Raw genomic sequence first — 21,012 nt, forward strand, 5'->3', positions numbered from 1 at the left:
TATCTAATTTTGGTGTTTTTTGTCCATAAAGTCTGCTTACTAAATAATTATCTGCATTTGTCTTGATGCACGCTCAATCATATACTGTAGGTAAGGAAATCTCAAAAAAGTTGATTGTTTATCTTGACTGTGTTTTCAGTGGGAGAAACGCTTCGACACTCATCCAAGTGACTTCTACAGATCAGTCTTGAGGTCTTCTATCAGTGGTGCTGGGTTCATTCATTATGCAAATGCATTGTTTATAAGGTTGGAGAAACCTGCAGTCAGCTGAAACTGAAGATGAACAGAATCATCTTTTTGGAAATTGGCTGAATTGCATCACTTTTAAAAATATGGAGTCCAAGGAATAAACAATAAGTGTGGAAACTTGTGTGAGAAACCTAAAACCAAAATGTCAGATGATGATATTGCTATTGTGGCTTAGACTTGTTATGCTTTTCTTGATCAGCTGAGAGAGACTGCATTACTAGAACCCTTACTTCAGTGTCTCGGTGAAGTTAAATCCCGGTTGGCCTCAAACTTCCTTAACTTCAATGAGAACAAAACCGAAGTGATAATTTTTGGACCAAGTGGCAATCCCAGCACCTCCCATTTTAACCTGCACAGTCTTTAGCCTTTTATTAAATTGCATGCCAAAAATATTGGGGTTATATTTGACAGCAATTTCACCTTTGAAAAACAGATTAGCTCAGTTGTACAGTGGTCTTTCTTCAAACTGAGGCTGTTATCTAAGGTGAGATCATTTTTTGGCGATTCATGCTTTTATTACATCCCAGCTGCACTAATGCAACTCCGCTGGAGTTAGCCAGACCTGCCTGACAAGACTGCAGTTGGTCCAGAATGCTGCAGCTCATCTTCTGACACGTACTAAAAGATGTGAACATATTTCCCCGGTGCTTGCCTCTCTTCATTGGCTCCCTCACCACTTCAGAATTACTTTAAAAAAAATTTATTGTTGACTTACAAAGCCCTGAATGGACAGGCTCCCAGGTATTTGTCTGACCTCTTGCAGCCTTATGCACCCTTTAGGTCTCTTAGATCAAGGGGTCTTTTGCTTTTAGCCACACCGAGGTCGAGGCTGGTTCACAGAGGCGATCGAGCATTTGCAATCGTAGCGCCTAAGCTGTGGATTAATTTACCCCTACACATCAGACAGGCTCCTGCTGTCAATCTTTTTCAATCTTATCTTAAAAAACATTTTTATTTACTGGCTTTTAATACAGCATGAGAGTTATTTGTTAATTCATATTTGATGTTTGGTATCAATATTATAGGTTATTTTAATAGGTATTTTGTATTCTTGTACAGCACTTTGGTCAATGTTCCTGTTATAATTAAATGTGCTATATGAATAAATAAAATAATAAATAAATAATTATAAGTATGTGACTAATTGACTGTTAATACTCTGGTATGCTGCAAACTGTCAATTTGAGTTTTGTGGCTCAGCCAAACTATAAGATCATTGTGCATGTTAAATTATGTTAAAGAAAGAGCAGCATTGTCGGCATTACCATGACGTTTCCAGCAATACTGGTGATCTGCAGGGCGAGTGGCAGCACGTTGAGCTCACACATGATCAGGAGGATCAACTTGGCGTCTGTCCATGTCAACTCCAACAGGTACAGGAGGTGAGGAGAGTCACTGACACACATATTCATATATATATATATATTAATGTACACATATTATTTCCCACATTGATTTGTGAGCGAAGAAATAACATGTAGAAACTTTATAGATGAATAATACAAAAGAAATGACTTGTACTTCTTATCCTGTGTTTTTGGTGAAATTACCCTTTACATGTATTTACCTGTAGAGGTTTTTAATGTCTTCTTGTGGGACTGTGATTCTTTCCGTCTTCAGCACCTGAGCAGTGAGTTCAGTCAGATGATAACTTTTACAGCGAATCAGCTCTTTGGCTGAGATCTCCACGTCACAAACCAGACGGCCACAGGTGGCGTTCTTCTCTGCAAAGGCACTACGACCCTGCGGATTCAAAAGCACCAGCACGACAGAACATAAAGCTTCTTTTTTTCTTTTTTCTTTCTTTCTAGTACATTTGAAGAAAACATTCTCAGCAAATTTGTTTCCTTACCCCTAATTTGGGCATATTGGACCTCCTGAGGCGTCCAATTTTTGACCAATGGGGAACCTTACACACATTGATGCGCTGGAGAAGAACTTCCAAGTCAAATCCAAAGATGTCATGACCCTACAGAAAACAAACATGTACAGTGTTTTTAGCCAGAGACAAAACAATAACTTTAAACCCAATTAAAAATCATTATCACAATCTCAACGTCTCCTACTCACCACCAGCACATCAGGGTCAATCTTGTGCATCTTGGCCAGGAAGAAGCCGAGCAGAGTCCTCTCTGTAGAAGCGATCTCCACCTTCCCATTCTAACAGAGAGAGTCACACCGTCAGTGTCTTCACTAAAATACAGCACCCTGCTTCTTCTATTCAAGTTCCATGTAAAGCAGCAAAATTAACTGAATTTTAATCACATTCACTATTTTGGCTTCCCAGACTTCAATGAGTGATACTGGAAATGCGTGCTACACAAATAAAACAAAAAGCAAATCAAGCGCTCCCTAAATAACCACGGATACGCTTGTGTTTGCCAGTCACAGCTGTTCCCTGCATTGTGCAGAATGAAATTTCCTAAACGCGCTCAATAGCAGCGATGCGCTACTGATAACAGACCATCGATAGAAAAATAAAAAATTAAAACAAATAACTGGCACAGCAGAAGGTGAAGCTTGTTCTAGTAAAGTCCAGTATGATGAATGGAGCAAAAACAAGAGGAACTCCAATGCTTGCTAATATGAATTGTCAAAATCAACTAAGACATCCGTAAGCGTCCAATGAACATGGTGATTAACAAAAGGAAAACTGTTAACATGCTGGACAAAAAAGAAGCATGTTGCACCCCGTTGTGCAAATATTCGTCCGAAGTGACCTGTACTGTATATTAACAGAGGAAAAATAGACAGGAATGTCCCACAGGCAGAGTACGGACAACATCCAGAAGATGATGAATCCCAGATTTGTGCACTAAACGTTAGTATGCATGTTTAAAGCTGCAGTTTATGAATGAGTGCCAACACGCTGAGGTTTACATCTGGATACGCGCTCACCTTCTTTCTCACAGCCTCGTTGAAATCATAAGGAAAGATGCAGTCAGCTGGTCTACTGATAACTGAGAAGACAAATAATAAAATGACAAGCCCACTCATTTAGTCTTTGGTTTTACTTCTTAAATGACATTTTGTTTTACACGTTAAGGCTGGGGATTGTTAAAATAAACAGCAATAAATAACTATGCATACAAAGACTACATTCTCATGTGCGACGCCATGAAAAAACTCACCGCAGAAATGAGTCTGGTACGGAGGCTGAGGAGGAGATTTATCCATGTGGAAGCGATAGTGTATAAGCGCAGCTAGAGACACAATCTGCAGGGGAAAATGACTGCATTGAGTCCTCACTTCTTTAGTATTTCAGTCTGTTTGCAAAAAGCATAAAATCGCAGTATCCGGCAGGATATTTGATCGTGTGTGTTCTGACCTCATTTTGGTGAGTTTTAGGGTTCTGGACAGTCTTGAGACTGATGGACATGACAGTGAGTGGTGGAGGTGGGAGATCTTTGACGACTGTGATTAAATCACTCCTCAGAGAGAGCGCCTCCACCTTACACCAGCTGACCGGCTGGTTCATTAGCTCTAACATTGACACAGTGAAGTTTAGAGACTAAGTTTAACATGTCATCTGAATTTTTTTGCAAAATTCCAACAGATAAAGTTAAACTTAGTAAAAGTCTACATCTCCTACTCACGTGGTGACTTGATATCCAACCAGCAAGGGCCTTTAATCTTCCTGCTGAGGAGAAAGTGCTCCAGACTGGATGTGTTGGTTCCAAAAATGTGGGAAAAGGTCGCCCCCTTGAGGTCAGAAGGCAGCGAGGGGAACTCAGCCTGCGAAACAATATTTCCCAAAGGATTAAAGCTTATCTAAACATAAAGAGCTGGATAAAGCGAGGACAATGAGGGAATAGCATATATACAAGTCTGCTCACAGAATATCTGACTTCCAGGTACTCGCACTGAGTGGGCACGTCAGGAATTTCAAACGCATAGTTCTTCTCCACTTTCTGTAGGACAAGAAAAAGAAATCAAACACAAGCTAAAAACATGACTACATTCACACTTTACAGTCTAATCAGACCTTGGACTTGAACTTCATGATCTTAAACTTCTCAGAGAGCTCGTTGAACTCTTGGTACACATCCATCATCCCTACTGGAGTGTTGGACACCTCCCCGGTCCTGGGGTTTGTCTTCTGTTAAATGCAATACAAACACTAATTAGACTTTTAATCAGTAGATATTTCTGTATAAAACTTACATCTCACTTTTTAGATTCCAACAAATATAGTTCCATATATTCAATTGCTAATATTGTGTAGTGGAAAACAAATATAAATACTACTTAACTCAATCATAGTTAAACAACACAATCACACAGCTTTCTACTTTCACAGGTAATTCATTTTTCGACAGATGAAACTTACATATTCGCGAGGTAGGAGGTACATGGTCCGCTCAATGTTCTTGATGCTAACACAGCAGCTGACATGAGACTTTGCAGACTCAATCCACACTTTTCCAAACAGGTACACCACACCTTTCATTTAAATTCACATATCAGGGTGAGCTCTACAAACCTGCCCATGATTTTTTTAAAAACAGTAAACGTAACCGCATTGTATTTTATCCTCACAGTGGGTGAAAATGGGACCCACCTGGTTGGTTGTATGGGTCTTCGAAAGCATCCAACCAATAAAAGCGGAAAACCTGCTCCCCGTCCGGGCCCTCCACCAGAGGAAGTTGGCTGGAATCGACCTGCACCTCGGCCGGAGCGTCGTTACCTCCGCCCTCCTCCTCTTGTCCCCAAGAGCTTCCAATTCTGCTGGACCTTGACAAGGAACACAGCAAAGAAACTGCTAAAAACCCATCTGCTCATATGTGAACTATTCCAGTTTAAGAACATAATTAGTTCTGTGGGTCATGCTAACTGCACCTGCAATCATCAAAGTGACTGCACAACGCAGTCAATATATAATCAGGCAACACAAGACTCCCACGTTTTTAAAAGCAAGTGTGAACAACTTTAAATGCTGCTCACTTGCTGGGGAATTCATTTTTGACTTCCTGCAAGTTAACAACACAACAAGACGGCTTAGATCTTTATTTTTAATCTGGAGTTACTCAAAGCTACAATCATTCCAGACCTTAATGAGTCCAGCAATGTTTTGTGGGGGATTGACTGCAGGTGTGACACAGAAGAGTGACATGTTTTGTCTTCTTCTTTAATGTATGGAGCCCTGCTGTTTGACCCAAATACATTTGTGAACCACTGAAGTGAACTGAATTGCAGTCATTTTCATAATAGCCCAATGCAATAATCAGCCATCGCATTTAGCTTTTCGAATTCCTTTAGAAACACCGGCATGTGCAGGTAAAACACGGGAGGAACAGATGCCACAGGAGTAAACACCTGTTTAAATGGCATTTAAATTGACTCACATAAGCACAGGGTTAATTTTGCTATATGCATTTTATATTTTCCTTGTCCTTGCTTCGTTTCCTCGGGACTGAAAGACAGCAATTTTAGCACAACCCATAGAACTACAACTATGGGAAATAAAATGAGGCTGAACTAAAGGCATGAAAAACTCACATGAGGACTGGATCCTGAGGTTCACCTTTGGCCTCAACTTTGACTGCAGTCACTGCTGCTACTTCATGTTTAGACTCCGCATCGTCTTTCACTACAGGGGCCTCCTCCTCAAGGCCAACCTCCATCGGTTCATCAAAGTCCATCTCATCAAATGCCATGGCATCATTCACTGAGGAACATGTTAAAATGTAAAGTTAGTGCATAAACTTTTCACAAAGCAAAAAAAAAAAAAAAAAAAAAAAAAAAAAAAAAAAAAGGCAAGAGATTAGAAACTATCTTCATTACCTTCTTCTTCGTTCTTGTCTTCTTCATTCAGCTCTTCCACTTTTACCTTCTGCTTTGCCACAAGAGAAGCAGATGTGGACGAAGGAGGACGGACTGATGACCTGGGGGCAGAGTGTGATGGTGGCGTTCGAATCACTTTTGCCTTTACCCCAGCAGCTAAGGGTGAGTCCTGCTATCAAAGGGATGATGATTCGTTATAATTTCAGGTAAGCCACTTTATAAACATGTCTAAAGAGCTAATCAATATGCTTTGATTAGGAGGGTGGAGTGAGTTACCTTTGGCAACTGAGGTTTGATAGAGAAGGGATTCATGGGTGATCCCACAGATTTCTTTTTCTTTAGAGTCACCACAGGTGGCGGGGTCAGAAGAGCTGGTTTCTGGAAAGACGGAGCATATTTTAAAGCCATATTAACAAAGGCTAAGACACCAAAAGAAAGAAATTACAGCCTTTAAAAGAAAAAAAAAGTAGAAGGGAATATGTCATCATGCCCAAACAGGAGAAAAGTAAAAAAATGGTGAGAAAAGAAACATAATAAAACATTGCAGATTTTAGAATAGTATGTGTAATCACAAGTGTGGTTAATAGATGAAAACGCCTTGCTACAGACTACTGTCACATGTTTAAATGAAGAATTACCAACCTCAGAGTGCAGGTCCTGTAAGATATCCCCTAACAGGTCATCTTTGGACAGATCCACATCTTTCTGTAAGAGACAAAAGTACAAAAACATCTGACAAATGCATAACGACTAAAAATAAAAATAAAAAATAAAAATAAAAAAGCTGGATGTTGTTAAGCTTTACATTGACTGGAATATCCAAAGCACCATGCAGGCACAGAAATCATTACATGTAGACTGCACGGGGCATTTTTCACAGAAGCAAATCAAAGATGCTAACAAACACATACCTCAGCAGGCCTCTTGACGTTGCTGTTCATGAATAGGCTCTTAATGCTGTTGGGTTTGGCTACGACAGATTTCTTCACATTCTTCCTTGAGTCAGCTCCTTTGGCGCCTCCTTTTCCTGATAAAACAAACAAAACCTATTCATGCACCTGATCTGGACAACTTACTCCAGAAAATGTAATCAACTCCTTGTGTTTACCCCTTTTGTCTTCCACTACATCATCATCCAAATCATCGTCAAAGATTTCTCGTCCATCCTCCACGTATCCTGTTCCATCTGGCAAAAAAAGAAAAAGAAAAAAAAAAGGAGAGGTAATAAAACAATTGTGACGTTGGCACAGTATAAATATTCCTACGGCAGGCTGAGGTAACTGACACTAACCATCATCAATAATCCAGTCATCCTCTTGCCTCTCTCGTACCATCTTTGAGTACTCATCCTCGTCCACCTCCTCATACACACTGCTGAACTCCTTCACCTGAAAAACACAACACTGGTTAAAACACAGGTGTACTACTGTGAAATGACACCTGCATACAGCATCCTAGGATAGAGAAAAGCATGAATCATTTTAATGAGTGAAAAACAGATGCTGTAAAAGGAAGTATGGAGAGACTTAACCAGCTTTGTTTATTAAGCCACAGTGACGCAGTTAAAACAGGTGTTTGATGCAATTTAACACATTCTTCACACACCTTAAACCAGGAACCAGTGATATGGCTGCCTTTCATACCTCATACTTGATCTTCTCTCCCATCTTAGCCTTTTTGAGCTGTTCCAGTGCGGACTTCCTCCCCACCTTCTCCCGTTTCTCCCGTCTGGAGCGAGTCTTCGCCAAACCACAGGCTTCACTTCCATCGTCTGAGGAGAGGGTCAAGACAACGCAGTATGAGGAAGGGCCATTTGACTCGTTTCTTCAAACATATAATACACACATGCCAGATCGACCTGACCCCTGTGTTTCTTTTATCATTCAATTTAAACGTCTGCAGACTTACTGGTGGTCATTATATAGATTTTTGTCGTTCTCGAAGCGCCACAGAAGTTAACAGACCTTTGCATCAACGCTCTTCTGGTAGCTACCTTCATGTCCTCCTGCTTGAACCTTAATAATACTCCTTTTACAGTGGAAAACGCTGGCAAGCAGACAACGGTGGGCACTTTGGGTGTTAATGAGCGAAGCCTGATAGCAGGCGTATTAACATAATCTGAACTAGCTAACGTGTCAGCTAGCTTCTTCGCTTTGCCACCGCAATGTCGCCAAAAGTCAACAAAAACAGAAGTGCGAGGTCCAAAACTCACCGCCGTCCGGAGCGTCCATGTCTTTCTCAGGGTTTGACACTGGAGCCATGGGGAGAAGTGGGGGTTTTGTCTTATTTATTCGTACGGTTATGGCAGGTCAACACAACAACAGAACAGCTCGCGCCAAATCGTCTTCCCGGGGAAAGTCATATGTCGGAAGTGACGACAGAGCGCCCAACCAATAAACTGGCACGCTATCTCACCTCTGTCCGCAAGGTGGCAGTGTTGTACAATCCCTACGGGCTGCGCCCTATCTTCTCCCCTTTTTACCTGATTACATTTATCTGGCAGGTAAGTGTGTGTGATTACTGAGGTCTGGCGCGATGTGGCAAACAGAGCATGCGCTGAAAATATATTCACAATTTCGACCGTTTTCAGAATTTACACAGAAACCACGTTTATGTAACTTAAAGAAGTTTAAAATGCAAATCAGAGAAAGTTTCTGAGCAAAAAATTTGTCAAAAGTGGTCTCAAAAAGTCAATTTATATGATATTAGCCTAAATATTGTATGAGGTTCAAACGAGTTTATAGTGACTTTTTATTTCTTTTTATTTAATAAAATTGCATCGCAATTTGACTAAAAGAAACAAAACAAGAACAATATAAATTTATAAAACAAAAACCTTTTAAACCATTCTATAAATCTGGGGATTTTTAGAACTGGGGCCATTATTTTGCCCTGTTTTTCAAAGCCTGGCTACCCCAGTGAAGCTGGTTTCCACAGCAACCAAACCGGTCCATGGAGAGGACAATAGATTCCTGTCCCAGATTGGGGCCACAGAGACACAGTGCGTCCAATAATGAGAACACAAAGCGTGTTTTGTCCTTCATTCACACAGCTTATTTTGGCTTTCTATACATTAAAAGACAGTGATTACTCCGCCAGGTTCCGGAGGACTGCACAGTACACTCCAGGTTAGAAACGCTCTTTGTAGTATTCATCTTATTTTTGTCTTTACAACATTACGCTTTTTCCACTTGTTCTCATTAGGGTAAGAAGTTGCAGATTGCATGAATTAGGCCGTTTGCTGAGGTACAAATCTGAGGAAGTCTACCGTAAGCTCTGCTATATCGACTATGGCCCACAGTTGTCGCTGCTCATCAGCGCTGAGCAGCTGATGCGTCCTTTGGTCAGAGTAGACAAACAGCTTGCTGTTGCTCTGCTGCACTTTTGCCGCTGCGCAGCTCACTCACTTTATAAAGAGCAAAGCAGAGAAAAAGTGAGTCTGATTGTGATATTTTGTTTGTTCCGCCATGGTGAAACAACGACGCGTCAGAGCGCATTCCTCTTGCGCACCTGTCGCGCCTTTTTGTCGCAGAAGAGGATCTCTAAAGGTAAGACATCCCTATATAGACATTAAAATAATTGTTCCTTTATGCGCAATTTATATGCCTATTCCATTTGTTGACTTTTTTTCTTCTTCTTTTTGGTGAGGATTTGCGGGGGTAAGTTTTGCCCGTTAGCTTGGAGGGTAAACTTTTGTGAGTGGTCGGAATCTAACCCTAAAGAAAATGCTCCAAATATTAAAATACGACGGTCATATTACAGTCAAATGCACTGCTGTACTTTATAGGTGCTTGGTCTACCTTAAGTTATGCAATGAGGGATACTAAACTAGTCAGCACAGTTTTTTTTAGCTTCTTCTTTCCCACAATCGTGTTTGTTTACAAATCTCACACAAAGATAAGCACATACACTAGACACGTGAAAACCCACATACATCCATTTAAATCAGTGTTTGGCGGATAACGGTGCCACTCAGTGCCATTTTTCACTGATGGCCTGCTCAACCAATCCTCACCGGGTATACTGGCGGTCCTCTCTCATTGGCTACCTCATGGAGCTCTCTCTCCTCTTTTCCGTCGCCATGGAGAAAGCTCCTCAGCGCGCAGAGATCGTTTACGCAGACACAGATTCACTCGCGGCTCGTGAAAAGATGCCAGTGTGATCTCTTAATTCATCTCCTCACTGTTTTGGGTTGAATCTGTGCTCATTTGTTAGTACACAGTAATAAACAGACAGGTCGTGCCAAATATGTTTTCCCATGTGAGGATTTCAACATAGAGTCAAGCAATCAAAAGAAGAGTGCTCTGGTGTTTCCCCGTATACCCTAAAGGGGCACCCCTGAGCAGACAGGGTTAAAAGCCTTTTAACTCGGAGAAGTGTTTTATGTTAAAGCTTTAATATGGCGCAAGACTAACGGGAATATAACTGCGTTTTAACAGACGGCGCTTGGCGCTTTTTAAATTGCTATTAAAACGCGGAAGGCAGATTTTTTTATTCCAAAAAATAGTCAGAGTGAGGCCTCTGCCATGAGTCTGCGTCTCTGCAGCAGAGAGGATCAGATGAGGAGGAGAGGACAGACAGAGAGGCAGAGCGGAGAGTGGGCGGGGGAACAGAGGAAGGAGACAGAGTGGTGAGGAGAGGCATCGTTTCACTGATGCTGAGTCACATATCAGAGGGACCACAGCTGCATCCCATGAGTCTTTGGGAATAATGGAGGAGCTTGAACACACCTGCCCTCATCCCCGAACGGTAGGGCATCCGCGCCTGTGTGCGTTTTCTCGTCTTCCATTGCGCACAGAGTGTGTGTGACAGAGAGGGAGACAAAGGGTCCTGTTATGAAACAGATCCCCTCAGCATGTGGCTGTGGGATATGCTTAGAGTGCTGAGTGGACAGTGTGTGTGTGGGTGTTAATGAGTGTGTTGCCAAAGAAGGGAAGGGGTCCGTACGGTAGCCAACATAGCATGAACGTCCTGCTGAGGGCGAAAATGCTGCAGCGAGGATTACAGAGCCTCCTATTTTAGGATACTCTTTCTTATCTCTTCTATCTTTTTGATGATTGCTCACCCTGGTGTGATTTCTGGCTTTAATGCTCCTAAAAACTCTCCATTTTGCCTTTTCCTCACCTCTGTCTCCACTCCATCAAGCCATTTTTTCTTCTTGAGAGCCAATCTCATTGTTAGTCTCATGTCCCATGTCCCTGTGGCTCTCTCTTTCCCCCCAGCCTTAATCCTTCTTATGCCAGATGTTCTTTGCTTGTGCCAGAGTGGGCATTACTGAGCGCCTGCTCTGATAGGTCAGGTGCCTGTACCTCTGGTCACTTGGTTTTCAGTCTTTACCATCTGCTGTGTTCAGATGGTGGAGCTCTGTTCTTCCTGGGCCATAGGTGAATCACAGGTGATGAGGTTGCTCCTCCAGTTCTGTTGCAGCCCTGATTTAACTCTAATGTCCTTGAATTGGAAATTGGTGGGTCAGTTTATGACAGGTAGGATTGTTTAACATGACGAACAGCAAAATGTTCATTAGGGTAAGATTGTGCATGCAGGTTGGTCCTCTTTTGCTTTATCTTAAAAAAAAATTGCAATCTAGTACAGAAAGAGCACATTGTGATAAACCTTTTAAACTTAATGCTTTCTGGATCATAGTGCATATTAGGAGTTATGCATGTATTCACTTTTAAGCTCTAATAAACACTTTTAACCAACACCTCCTGGCTGTAGTGTCGTCTGTAAGTGCAGTGGAATGAGGAAGTATAGGAAAGCATTTAAAGGAAGAGGTTAGCAAAGCAAAAGTTAGATTGTCAGATTGATGAAGACAGTAGGCAGGACTACTGGGAGGCTATGTGTAGATAATAGAAGAGGCAAAGGAAAAGGCTTGTAGTGAGTTCTATGTGAGGCTGGACACTAAGGAAGGAAAAGGACTTGTATTGATTGGCTAAGCAGAGAGATCAAGCTGGAAAGGATGTGCAGCAGGTTAGGAAGCTCAAGGATAGAGATGGAAAGGTACTTATGAGTGAAGGGATGATAAAGGATGGAAAAAGTACTTTGAGGGGCTAGTCCACACTGTGATTTAATGTATTACCTGCGTAAATTCATTCATATTGTGCCAAAATGTCCAAGGAAAACTTTAGTTTTTGTTGACACAGTATGTATTGGAAACCTTTCCTTCTTTCCTTAGACTCAATGTAATCATTTGATGAAGCTCACATAATACAGAAATTCAATTCAGCTCAGTTTTATTTGTATAGCACCAAATCACAACAACAGTCGCCTCAAGATGCTTTATATTGTAATGTAAAGAGCCTACAATAATACAGAGAAAACCCAACAATCAGATGACCCTCTATGAGGAAGCACTTGGTGGCAGTGGGAAGGAAAAACGTATATTTAACAGGAAGAAACCTCTGGCAGAACCACGCACAGGGAGGGGCCGGTTGGTGGTGAGGGGAGGAAGACAGGACAAAAGAAATGACCACAAAGCACAGCTGTTGCACATAGGCAGGCTACAATGTGCAGCTTATACATGTGCAATTTGAACTCCTTTTTGGGAAAACAAATATTCATCTATGATCCAGCCATGTGCATTTCCAAAGTTAGAGAAGTACAAGCATGCATTCATGTGGCACAAAGGTGGCAAAATTACTTACTTATCTCTAATACTGAGACAGGACCAGTCAGGATCTAACTGTCTACTGTTTGCCTTCGATACTTGTTTTGAGTTCTTTACTTAATGTGTTTAAGTTCGAGGTTCTGTTTGTTTCTTTTATAATTCTAGGATATTACAAGTCTTAGTTGTGGTGGTGTTAAGTGTGTAGCTGTTTTATTTTATTTTATTATCTTAGAGCAGGGGTAGGCAACTCACCTGAATCAAATGTTTAGTTCATTACCAGGCCTTTGGAGAACTTCAAGACATGTTGAGGAGGTAATTTAGCCATTAAATCAGTTGTGTTGAATCAAGGATACATCTAAAACCTGCAGGACACCGGCACTCGAGGCCTGGAGTTGCTTACCCCTGTCTTAGAGTTTTTAATAGAAGTTGTTTTGGTTCTATTATTGGTTTATTAGCACATTTCTGGTGTTTCTTTTTGTGCTTCTCTCTGTTGCATTTCTGTGTTTATGCCTTGGTCCCTCTCCGCTCCCTTCTCTCTGTCATCTTGCTAAGTGTTACTGTTGGTATCTCTCAGCCTCTTTAAATCATTACCGGCTTTTACTTTGAAAATTGTTTTCTTTTGTTTTGCTTCCTGTCTGCCTTCCCTAATGATTTTTACCTGTTGCTGACTGTGTTCCCCTGTGTGCCTCTCCCCCTGTTTCTCATTATTTGTCAGTTTTCTGTCTTTCTTTCATCTTTTATCACATCATCTGTTTGCTTATTTTAGTTTCTTGTGTTTTGAACTTGGATAGCTGCCACTAAAGCTTGCTTTTGCAGTTCATGAACTCTCTCCTGCATTCTGTCTTTGGTTCCACCTTTCTGGTCACTATCAGTCAGCAGGGATAAATGTTGACATTTTGAGTCAGGTGTCTCAAAATGTCAACTTACTGACTTCTAAGCAATCAAAGTTTTGAGATACCTAACTGGAAATTTTGACCAATGCATTAAGTGGCACAAGAGTTTATAAGCTGTCTGTTAAAGGGTATAGTGAGAAAGGTTCATAAGGATACCGAGGTGGGTCTTGATTTGTTACTCAAATTCGAGGTTGGTAATAAAAATTCAGTAAACAATAGCGACATGTTTCTTTTTTGATTTATGGCAGTGAGGTACTGTTTTAAGGTCAATATAAAATATTTGGCATCATTTTTCCCTTCATTATAATGGACTACTGATGCATACATATATGCAAATAGAATCTGCCCTCTAGCTCTGTGTTTTCTTTTTAAAAAAAATCTATTTACCTTTTTAAAACCCCCTCCGACTCACCTTCTCTGTGTCACGTTTACTGGTTTGTCTCCATGCCAGGCCGGTTGCTGCTCCTGGAGGATACATGTTGACGTCAGGTGCCTGTTTATTCCAAAGAGGCTGAATCTGTCTCCATCCTTTCTTCCTCCTCTCACACTCCCACGGCTTTCTGTTCTGTGCTGACTCCAGGTCCCTTTTATCTGTGTGAATGAGATTCAGCGTTTCTCCTGCAGTTAACAGATGGCACGAAAAGACACATTTTCAGGCGTGCTGCAACACTTTAACCTTGATGTAGCTTTGACACACGCTAACAGGCACCCATATCTCACCTGTGCTTCCTTTCCTAGTGATAACTCTCCTCACCTTGTTGAGTTTGCTGCACAAGTGCTCTTCTTGTTTTGCATTTTTCCTGGGAGGTTTTTGAATCAGTAGCTCTACTCTTTATCTATCTGTGCCGTCATGTCAATGCACACACAGGTTTGCGAAAAGGTAAATGTCTGCCCGCACACACCGACTGATCGATAACACTGAGTGCAGCGCTGTCTGTTTCATGCGCTGCTGTCCCAATAGAGCGCAGACATCAGCTATGATCAATAACTTAATGGAGGTTACAGTAAGTGGGGAAGGGCGTGAAAAAGGAGGCATGCTGTGCATAGCTGAAGTGATAGATGAGTGTGTTTCTCTGCAATGCTTTTGGATGCTGAAGTAACTATCATCAGTCTCCCTCGTTCATTCTCTGTTTAACCTGGTCACTCTCTGTCCCAGACTCTCACGGAGCCTGCCATCTTTGCCAATGAGACCAGCTGTGACTGTCGCGCGCCTCATGAGAAGCTCACCATTGCTCAGGCCTGCAAAGGCACCCCAGGTAGACCTCCTGCTGTTTGGTATCCTCCTGTCTTGCGCACAGTCTTCTCCCAGCTTTGATGTTTTCCATTTACAGCATTCATCTGCAACATCTCCTACTGCACTACTCTATCACAATCACTTCTTTTTCTACTACTACTACCACCACTGCTACAGCTCCTATTGCTCTTGCAACTAATGGTTCTGTTCCAAGTGTTTGTACTATGAACTCTCAGAGCAGCTACTACACTCTTACCCCTGATGTCATTACCACCACTAGTTCTGTGCTAACTCCTTCCACTAAATGTGTTGTTGTCTGCTGTTGCCATTTTTACAGCTGCCACTTCCCATGTATTCTTGTACTTGCACTGCTACATTAATTATAGTATGTGAGATAATAGCATGTGTTTTTACAAGATAATTGGACTGAAATGGGCAAGTCATTACTGGTCCTTTTCATGTCACCACCACTGCTGGGGACGACTGAACTTGTAATTAATGTAGGGGTTTAACTACATATTGCAGTAACTTGCTGGCAGTTCAACTACACTCATTACTTCCACAAAAGAGTCTCTTTCTTTCTTTTGTCTTTGTCTTTCTGTCTGTTAGCATGTTATTTAAAAAGGTATGGCTATAAACTGCTCAAACAAATTATTGTAACGCTTTGAAAACACATTAGAAAAAATCATGCTGGATATCTACATTGATGTGGACTGTGTAATGGTTTAGGAATGAAAGCAGGAGGCTAGTCAATTTTGCTGAAGTTTAATTGCACCAACTCACTATGGTACTCAGTAGCTTGTACTCACACCAGTGGCCTGCTGGAGGTCATTTCTTTGGGTCAGTGCTCATCCTGTTCCTTCTGCACTAAGGAGCAGATACCGAGCCCTGTCCAGCTCTTCTAGAATAACTGTCTGTCTCCTGGTATCTCCTGCGTGCTATTGAGGCCGTGCTGGGAGACACCAAACCTTCTGACAATGGCACCCACTGATGTGCAATCCTGGAGGAGTTGGACAACCTGTGCAACCGCTGTTGGGTCCAGGTGTTGGCTCATGCTACCAGCAGTGATGCTGACCCTAGTCGAATCCAAAGCTGGTGAAAAACAGTCAGAAAACGATAAAGAGGAAAAAAATCCTTTGACTCCAAAAGCACTACCAATTTGATCATGCTCGGAAACATTTAAAAATGTTTAAATGAGTCTCTGTGGCTCCAGATGAAGCTGTGCAAAAGTACTGTAAGTATTCTCTGTTTCTGTGTTTGACTCGAGGCTATATCCACTGTTACTCTAACAGCACACCACTTCACTTATGCTTACCTGTTCCCGTGATGTTGTACTGTTTTTGTGTTTCTGTATTTTCAGTGGACCGGCCAGTCAGAGTCTACGCAGATGGCATCTTTGACCTATTCCACTCTGGACACGCTCGTGCTCTCATGCAGGCCAAGAATCTCTTTCCAAACACCTACCTCATAGTAGGAGGTAAGACAGACCACACTGGTACGGTTTCACCTGTCCAGATTTGTTATTTAATCACCACACCTCACACGAGTTTTATGTATGTCGCTGCTGTGCTCTTAAAACAGTGTGCAGTGATGAACTAACCCACAAGTACAAGGGCTTCACGGTCATGACGGAGCACGAACGTTACGAGGCGCTGAGACACTGCCGCTATGTCGATGAGGTCTTGAGAGATGCACCCTGGACTCTCACGCCTGAGTTCCTTGAGAAACACAAGGTGTGTGTGTGTGTGTGTGTGTGTGTGTGTGTGTGTGTGTGTGTGTGTGTGTGGGAGGCGGGGGTTTGAACTATATAAGCTTTAAAGTGGATGAAATATTTTGTTCACTAATCGGCTAAGTTTTGAGACACTTGTTGCTCAAAATTAGGATCTTGACAGTTCCTTGGGCTTTAAAGTTTGTGGTTTCAGGGTGAAGTTACCTGAAAGAAACTTACCTGCTCACATTCAGTCAATGGTGCAGGCAGTGTTAGCAATTAAGTTTATTTTAGTTTAGTTTTGCTATTAAATTCAATTATATTTCACTCAGATCTAGTCTAATCTAGTTTAGCTCCTTTAATGCTGCTGTGCTTTGATATACAGGTAGAGCTGGTCATTCACTTATCAGAAGATCAGTAGTTTGATCCCCAGGGAGCAAATACTGAACCCCAACTCCCCATCAGTGCATCTGTCAGAGTGTACGAATGAAATGCTTAGAGGAAGAGAACAAACGCGCTATGTGAATGTGTGTAAACGGGTGAATGAAGCTCGAGTGCTTCGAGTAGAAGTATTAGTAAATTTACTATATGTATTGCACACATCCACTTATACAAACCTGTCACCTGTGACCTAATACCTGTAGCTAGTGAGTAAAGTATTTGAGGAGGATGCTATGCTGTGAGTAAGGAAATTTTCTTTACTATTTAGGAGACCTCTAATGATGAGACGCTTGTGACTATCACCCTGAAATTCTGTGTGCAATGATGTGTTCATAACCATGCCATGTCTAACTTTAAGCATGCATATTTTGCCCTTGAAAGACCTCTGCTGCACGTTCACTTTTGTGTGTGCCAACAGTGCGTGTCCTTTGATTGTTCCTCAGATCGATTTTGTGGCTCATGATGATATTCCATACTCCTCAGCAGGAAGTGAGGACGTTTACAAACACATCAAGGAGGCAGGTCAGTGTCTGATGATTAAAAGGACATAAAATAACTGTGTTTTCCACCATAAAACATACCTGCTGTGTGTGTGTGTATATTAGGGATGTTTGTACCCACGCAACGCACAGAAGGAATCTCCACCTCTGACCTGATTACGAGAATTGTCAGAGACTATGACGTCTACGCCCGACGCAACCTTCAACGTGGCTACACGGCCAAGGAGCTTAATGTCAGCTACATCAATGTGAGAACATTTTACTGCACTGTGTTGTATTTCTAAACATCAGCTTAGCACAGATTAATGTGAAAAAAAGCTGATTTTCTTCTTTTGAGAAAGTAACAGGTCTTTGGATATTGTGCATCACAGTTGTATGGAGCTTAATTTGCGATGTGACTACAAAGCTGCGGTGTTGAAAACTGACCTCAGACATATGCTTCCTATTTACAACATTCACAATTTTTGATTTAGGTTCTGGTTCTCCAAAAACGTGGCAATTATCCGCAATATTTTGTGCCTTCAGGAGAAGAAGTACCGGCTACAGAACCAAGTGGATCGGATGAAGGAGAAAGTTCGCACAGTTGAGGAAAAGAGCAAGCATTTTGTTTACCGCGTGGAGGAGAAGAGTCACGACCTCATTCAGAAATGGGAAGAAAAATCCAGAGAATTCATCGGAAACTTCCTAGAATTATTTGGACCTGATGGGACATGGGTAAGTAACTATGCAATGCAATGTCAACGCTTACTAAATATAGAAAAAACTTTAAAATACTTAATATCGTTTGGTCACTGGAATGTCTTTGACACATTTTCAAGTTTTATTCCCTGTCGCTTGTACTTTGATGTGATAACAAGTCCAGTGTGGTTGGGCCCAGTCTGTGGCGCCGCTGCAGGGGAGGCGTGATGAGCCGATGCAGCTCTGGTGTGTCAGCCTCCCCGCAGCGGCGCCACAGAGCGCGCCCCGTCACATTCAGTTTTCTCAGGTGATCTGATTTCCTAACATTTCAATCTTCTTTCCCCTCTCTGTGCAGAAACAAGTGTTTCAGGAGCGCAGTGGTCGAATGCTCTCCTACGCTCTGTCTCCCAGAGAGTCGCCCAGCAATAGCCCTCCCCGCGAACTTTCCCCCCTGCGCTCACCCTCTCCCCCGTCTCCCCCCGCCCGCTGGCACAACGCGCGGCCCTCGCCCCCCACCTCCCCAAAAGGAGCGTCTGCCTCTATAAGCAGCATGAGCGAAGGGGATGAAGACGAGAAGTAGACGGTCACACCAACCCGCGCACGCGCACACTCACACGCAAGCACACCTCACTCACGAACACATGCACACACTCCTCCAAACACTGGCTGACAAACTGAAAAACAGTTACCCTCAAGGATGTTGCAAATATGCAATGCAGACGGTGATCATGGGGAATCTGAGCTGCAGAGCTAAGAAGCCATCACTGTCTCTGTTGTTTCTGGGCAACCAAGCAGACAGGAGGAAGAGGAAGGAAGAAGATGAGGACACAGTGTCAGATTTTGTAAGGACAGAAATCCCGTGCAGCATCTTTGACTGTCCAGCACTGATAGAGACTGTCAAACAGCTTGCTTATAATATCATCAGTTTTGTTTTTTTGTCTTATTATGTGAGATTATCATTTTCTCTTCACGATGCCTAGTTTTCTTGTAACCGGTGTGATAGCTATGCGTGAGTAGGCACAGACTTACAGAAACACCTCGTCTTACATTCAGTTCTACATATCGTCTACACTGAAACTGGTTTCATTCATTTTGTGTAATTTTGTGCTAGTTAAACAGAATTTAAACGACAGACCCCTGCGAACCCTAAGAGTAGCTGAGGCGATGCTTGGATAACGCACGGCCTTTGCTGTTTTAGACCGTGTTCACAAAAACGATCACATTGAAATTCACTAATCACAAGTTACTTCTAAGATATTCATATGAAATTCTCTGCAGGAGCCCAGAAGAAGAACGTATATTGTCAAGTTTCTGAAATGCAGATGATATGTGCAAAAAATCCTAAGCAAAACCCATCAAGATACAGAAAAAAAGACATAAACACAACTTTTAAAGATCACATTTTTGGGTTTTTTTTTTGCTGATTGTAAAAGAGACACAAAATCCAATCCTTGAGGCTTCATGCAACAAATAGTTTGATGAAATAGAAAAAATAGAGCCTTTGTTTATTAACCTCTTGAATGTAAATTGCATTTTTTAGACTCCACAAAGAGGTAATGTTATCACTCTCACATCTAGCCATATAAAAGGTTGCGTCTCACCTGTTAAAGGAAGCACTTGTGGATTTTCACCATTAAAAAAAAAAGCCATGTCATTTTTTAAGTCTTTTTTCATGTTTAGCAGAGATTTCTTTGGCTCTTTGGGATCTGATGTCAGCCGTCCACAAAAACCTGACAAACTCTGACGATACTTGAAATATCTCAAAAATATTAAAGCTCAGCGGGTGAATCGTCAGGCTTGAACATAGCGCTGTTCTCGCTGCGATGATTAGAAATGTACGTTGCTCACATCTGAGCAGACCTCTCTTCCACCCCAACAACACAGTAAGTACCCTATAATGCAACGTAGAGATCTTAATGTCCTGTACGCACTACATGTTAATCTGCACTATATGAACAAAATTTGGGAATGTGTGTCTTTTTTTTATTATTTATTTTAATGTTCAAATGAATCAAAATGTGAATAAAAGAAAAAAAAATGTATAACAGAATATGAAGCAGACTTTTAGACTTTTTAATTGATGCTAAAAAGTTAAAGGTCAATAGAGACTGGGGGGGGAATGACTTTAGTTCAATAGCTGACTCAACTTTGTGCAAATAAAGAGTTGAATTAGTGGGAAATGTGCAAAGAACACTGTTAAACTCCAGTGACGGTCTGTGTGGTATTTCCTACACTGTTACACTTTAGTTTGATATTAAAAACAATATAAAACCCCAATAGCACACATATATGGAAACTGGTGTAGGTAGTGGTCATGTGAAAAAGAAGGTATGGAGTCTTTCACTTCTACTTTTTCAAATATCAGGACATAAAAATAATCCAATCCTTAGCTGTTTTAAAAAATTACGTATGTGAAACAAGATACAACCTATTAGACTGTATCATTATTTCCACCTTCCACAACAATTAGAAGGATAAGTAAATGTGAAAGCAGAGGTTTCAGCAGTTTTTTTGGTCTGGAGGGGTTTTCTCTATATAAAGAACATCGCACAGCTCAGGCTTGCAAAGCTGCATTTGAACAAACCACAAGACCTCTGGATTTTTCCCATAATAAGCAGAGAAACCCAAACACAGCTGTCAGCACGGTGGTGGTGCGGTAATGATTAGGGCTTATTTTACAGCCACAGGACCAGGACACCTTCCAGTCACTAAGCAGACCATGAATTCATCTGTAAACCAAACTATTATAGAGTCAAATGTGAGGTCACCTTTCAGTCAGTTAAAGCTGGACTCTAACTGGGTCATGCTACAGGATAACAATCTCAAGCACAGCAGCAATTCTACAACAGAATGGCTGAAAACGAAAAGAATAAGTCAAAGTCCAGATCACAAACTGATTGAAATACTGTTGCAGGATA

At 41.7% G+C, this 21,012-nt stretch overlaps 2 protein-coding genes across 4 annotated transcripts in view; one reads left to right on the forward strand and one right to left on the reverse strand.

The window, feature by feature from the left end:
• Positions 1-8,405, reverse strand: part of pola1 (polymerase (DNA directed), alpha 1) — a 67,406-nt gene extending 59,001 nt beyond the window's left edge. The window contains exons 1-21 of one of the 2 annotated variants that reach the window (XM_004546576.3): positions 8,246-8,405; positions 7,677-7,804; positions 7,325-7,421; positions 7,142-7,219; positions 6,945-7,060; positions 6,676-6,738; positions 6,310-6,411; positions 6,034-6,202; positions 5,749-5,917; positions 4,811-4,983; positions 4,580-4,692; positions 4,235-4,348; positions 4,086-4,160; positions 3,846-3,984; positions 3,578-3,732; positions 3,381-3,465; positions 3,148-3,209; positions 2,320-2,409; positions 2,102-2,218; positions 1,817-1,992; positions 1,515-1,644 (exon numbers count right to left, since the gene is read on the reverse strand). In XM_004546576.3, coding sequence (XP_004546633.1) covers positions 1,515-1,644; positions 1,817-1,992; positions 2,102-2,218; positions 2,320-2,409; positions 3,148-3,209; positions 3,381-3,465; positions 3,578-3,732; positions 3,846-3,984; positions 4,086-4,160; positions 4,235-4,348; positions 4,580-4,692; positions 4,811-4,983; positions 5,749-5,917; positions 6,034-6,202; positions 6,310-6,411; positions 6,676-6,738; positions 6,945-7,060; positions 7,142-7,219; positions 7,325-7,421; positions 7,677-7,804; positions 8,246-8,294 — 2,400 coding nt within the window. In that variant the 5' untranslated portion in view covers positions 8,295-8,405. Of the gene's footprint in view, positions 1-1,514; positions 1,645-1,816; positions 1,993-2,101; positions 2,219-2,319; positions 2,410-3,147; positions 3,210-3,380; positions 3,466-3,577; positions 3,733-3,845; positions 3,985-4,085; positions 4,161-4,234; positions 4,349-4,579; positions 4,693-4,810; positions 4,984-5,748; positions 5,918-6,033; positions 6,206-6,309; positions 6,412-6,675; positions 6,739-6,944; positions 7,061-7,141; positions 7,220-7,324; positions 7,422-7,676; positions 7,805-8,245 lie in introns of both variants that reach the window. The other variant, XM_004546575.3, reaches the window with a different exon arrangement.
• Positions 8,406-9,189: 784 nt separating this feature from the next.
• pcyt1ba (phosphate cytidylyltransferase 1B, choline a) lies at positions 9,190-20,146 on the forward strand. 2 transcript variants are annotated; one of them, XM_004546577.5, is made up of 8 exons: positions 9,190-9,581; positions 14,690-14,789; positions 16,128-16,244; positions 16,349-16,500; positions 17,360-17,438; positions 17,522-17,664; positions 17,942-18,130; positions 18,450-20,146. In XM_004546577.5, the coding sequence occupies exons 1-8, from the start codon at positions 9,501-9,503 to the stop codon at positions 18,672-18,674; spliced, it is 1,086 nt and encodes a 361-aa protein (XP_004546634.1). In that variant the 5' UTR covers positions 9,190-9,500; the 3' UTR covers positions 18,675-20,146. The 2 variants fall into 2 exon arrangements, with proteins under 2 accessions (XP_004546634.1, XP_004546635.1); XM_004546578.4 differs by lacking the exon at positions 9,190-9,581 and adding an exon at positions 9,602-10,782.
• The last annotated feature ends 866 nt before the right edge of the window (positions 20,147-21,012 follow it).

Source organism: Maylandia zebra, linkage group LG9, assembly GCF_041146795.1.
Source record: "Maylandia zebra isolate NMK-2024a linkage group LG9, Mzebra_GT3a, whole genome shotgun sequence".
In the NCBI taxonomy this organism is placed as follows: domain Eukaryota; kingdom Metazoa; phylum Chordata; class Actinopteri; order Cichliformes; family Cichlidae; genus Maylandia; species Maylandia zebra.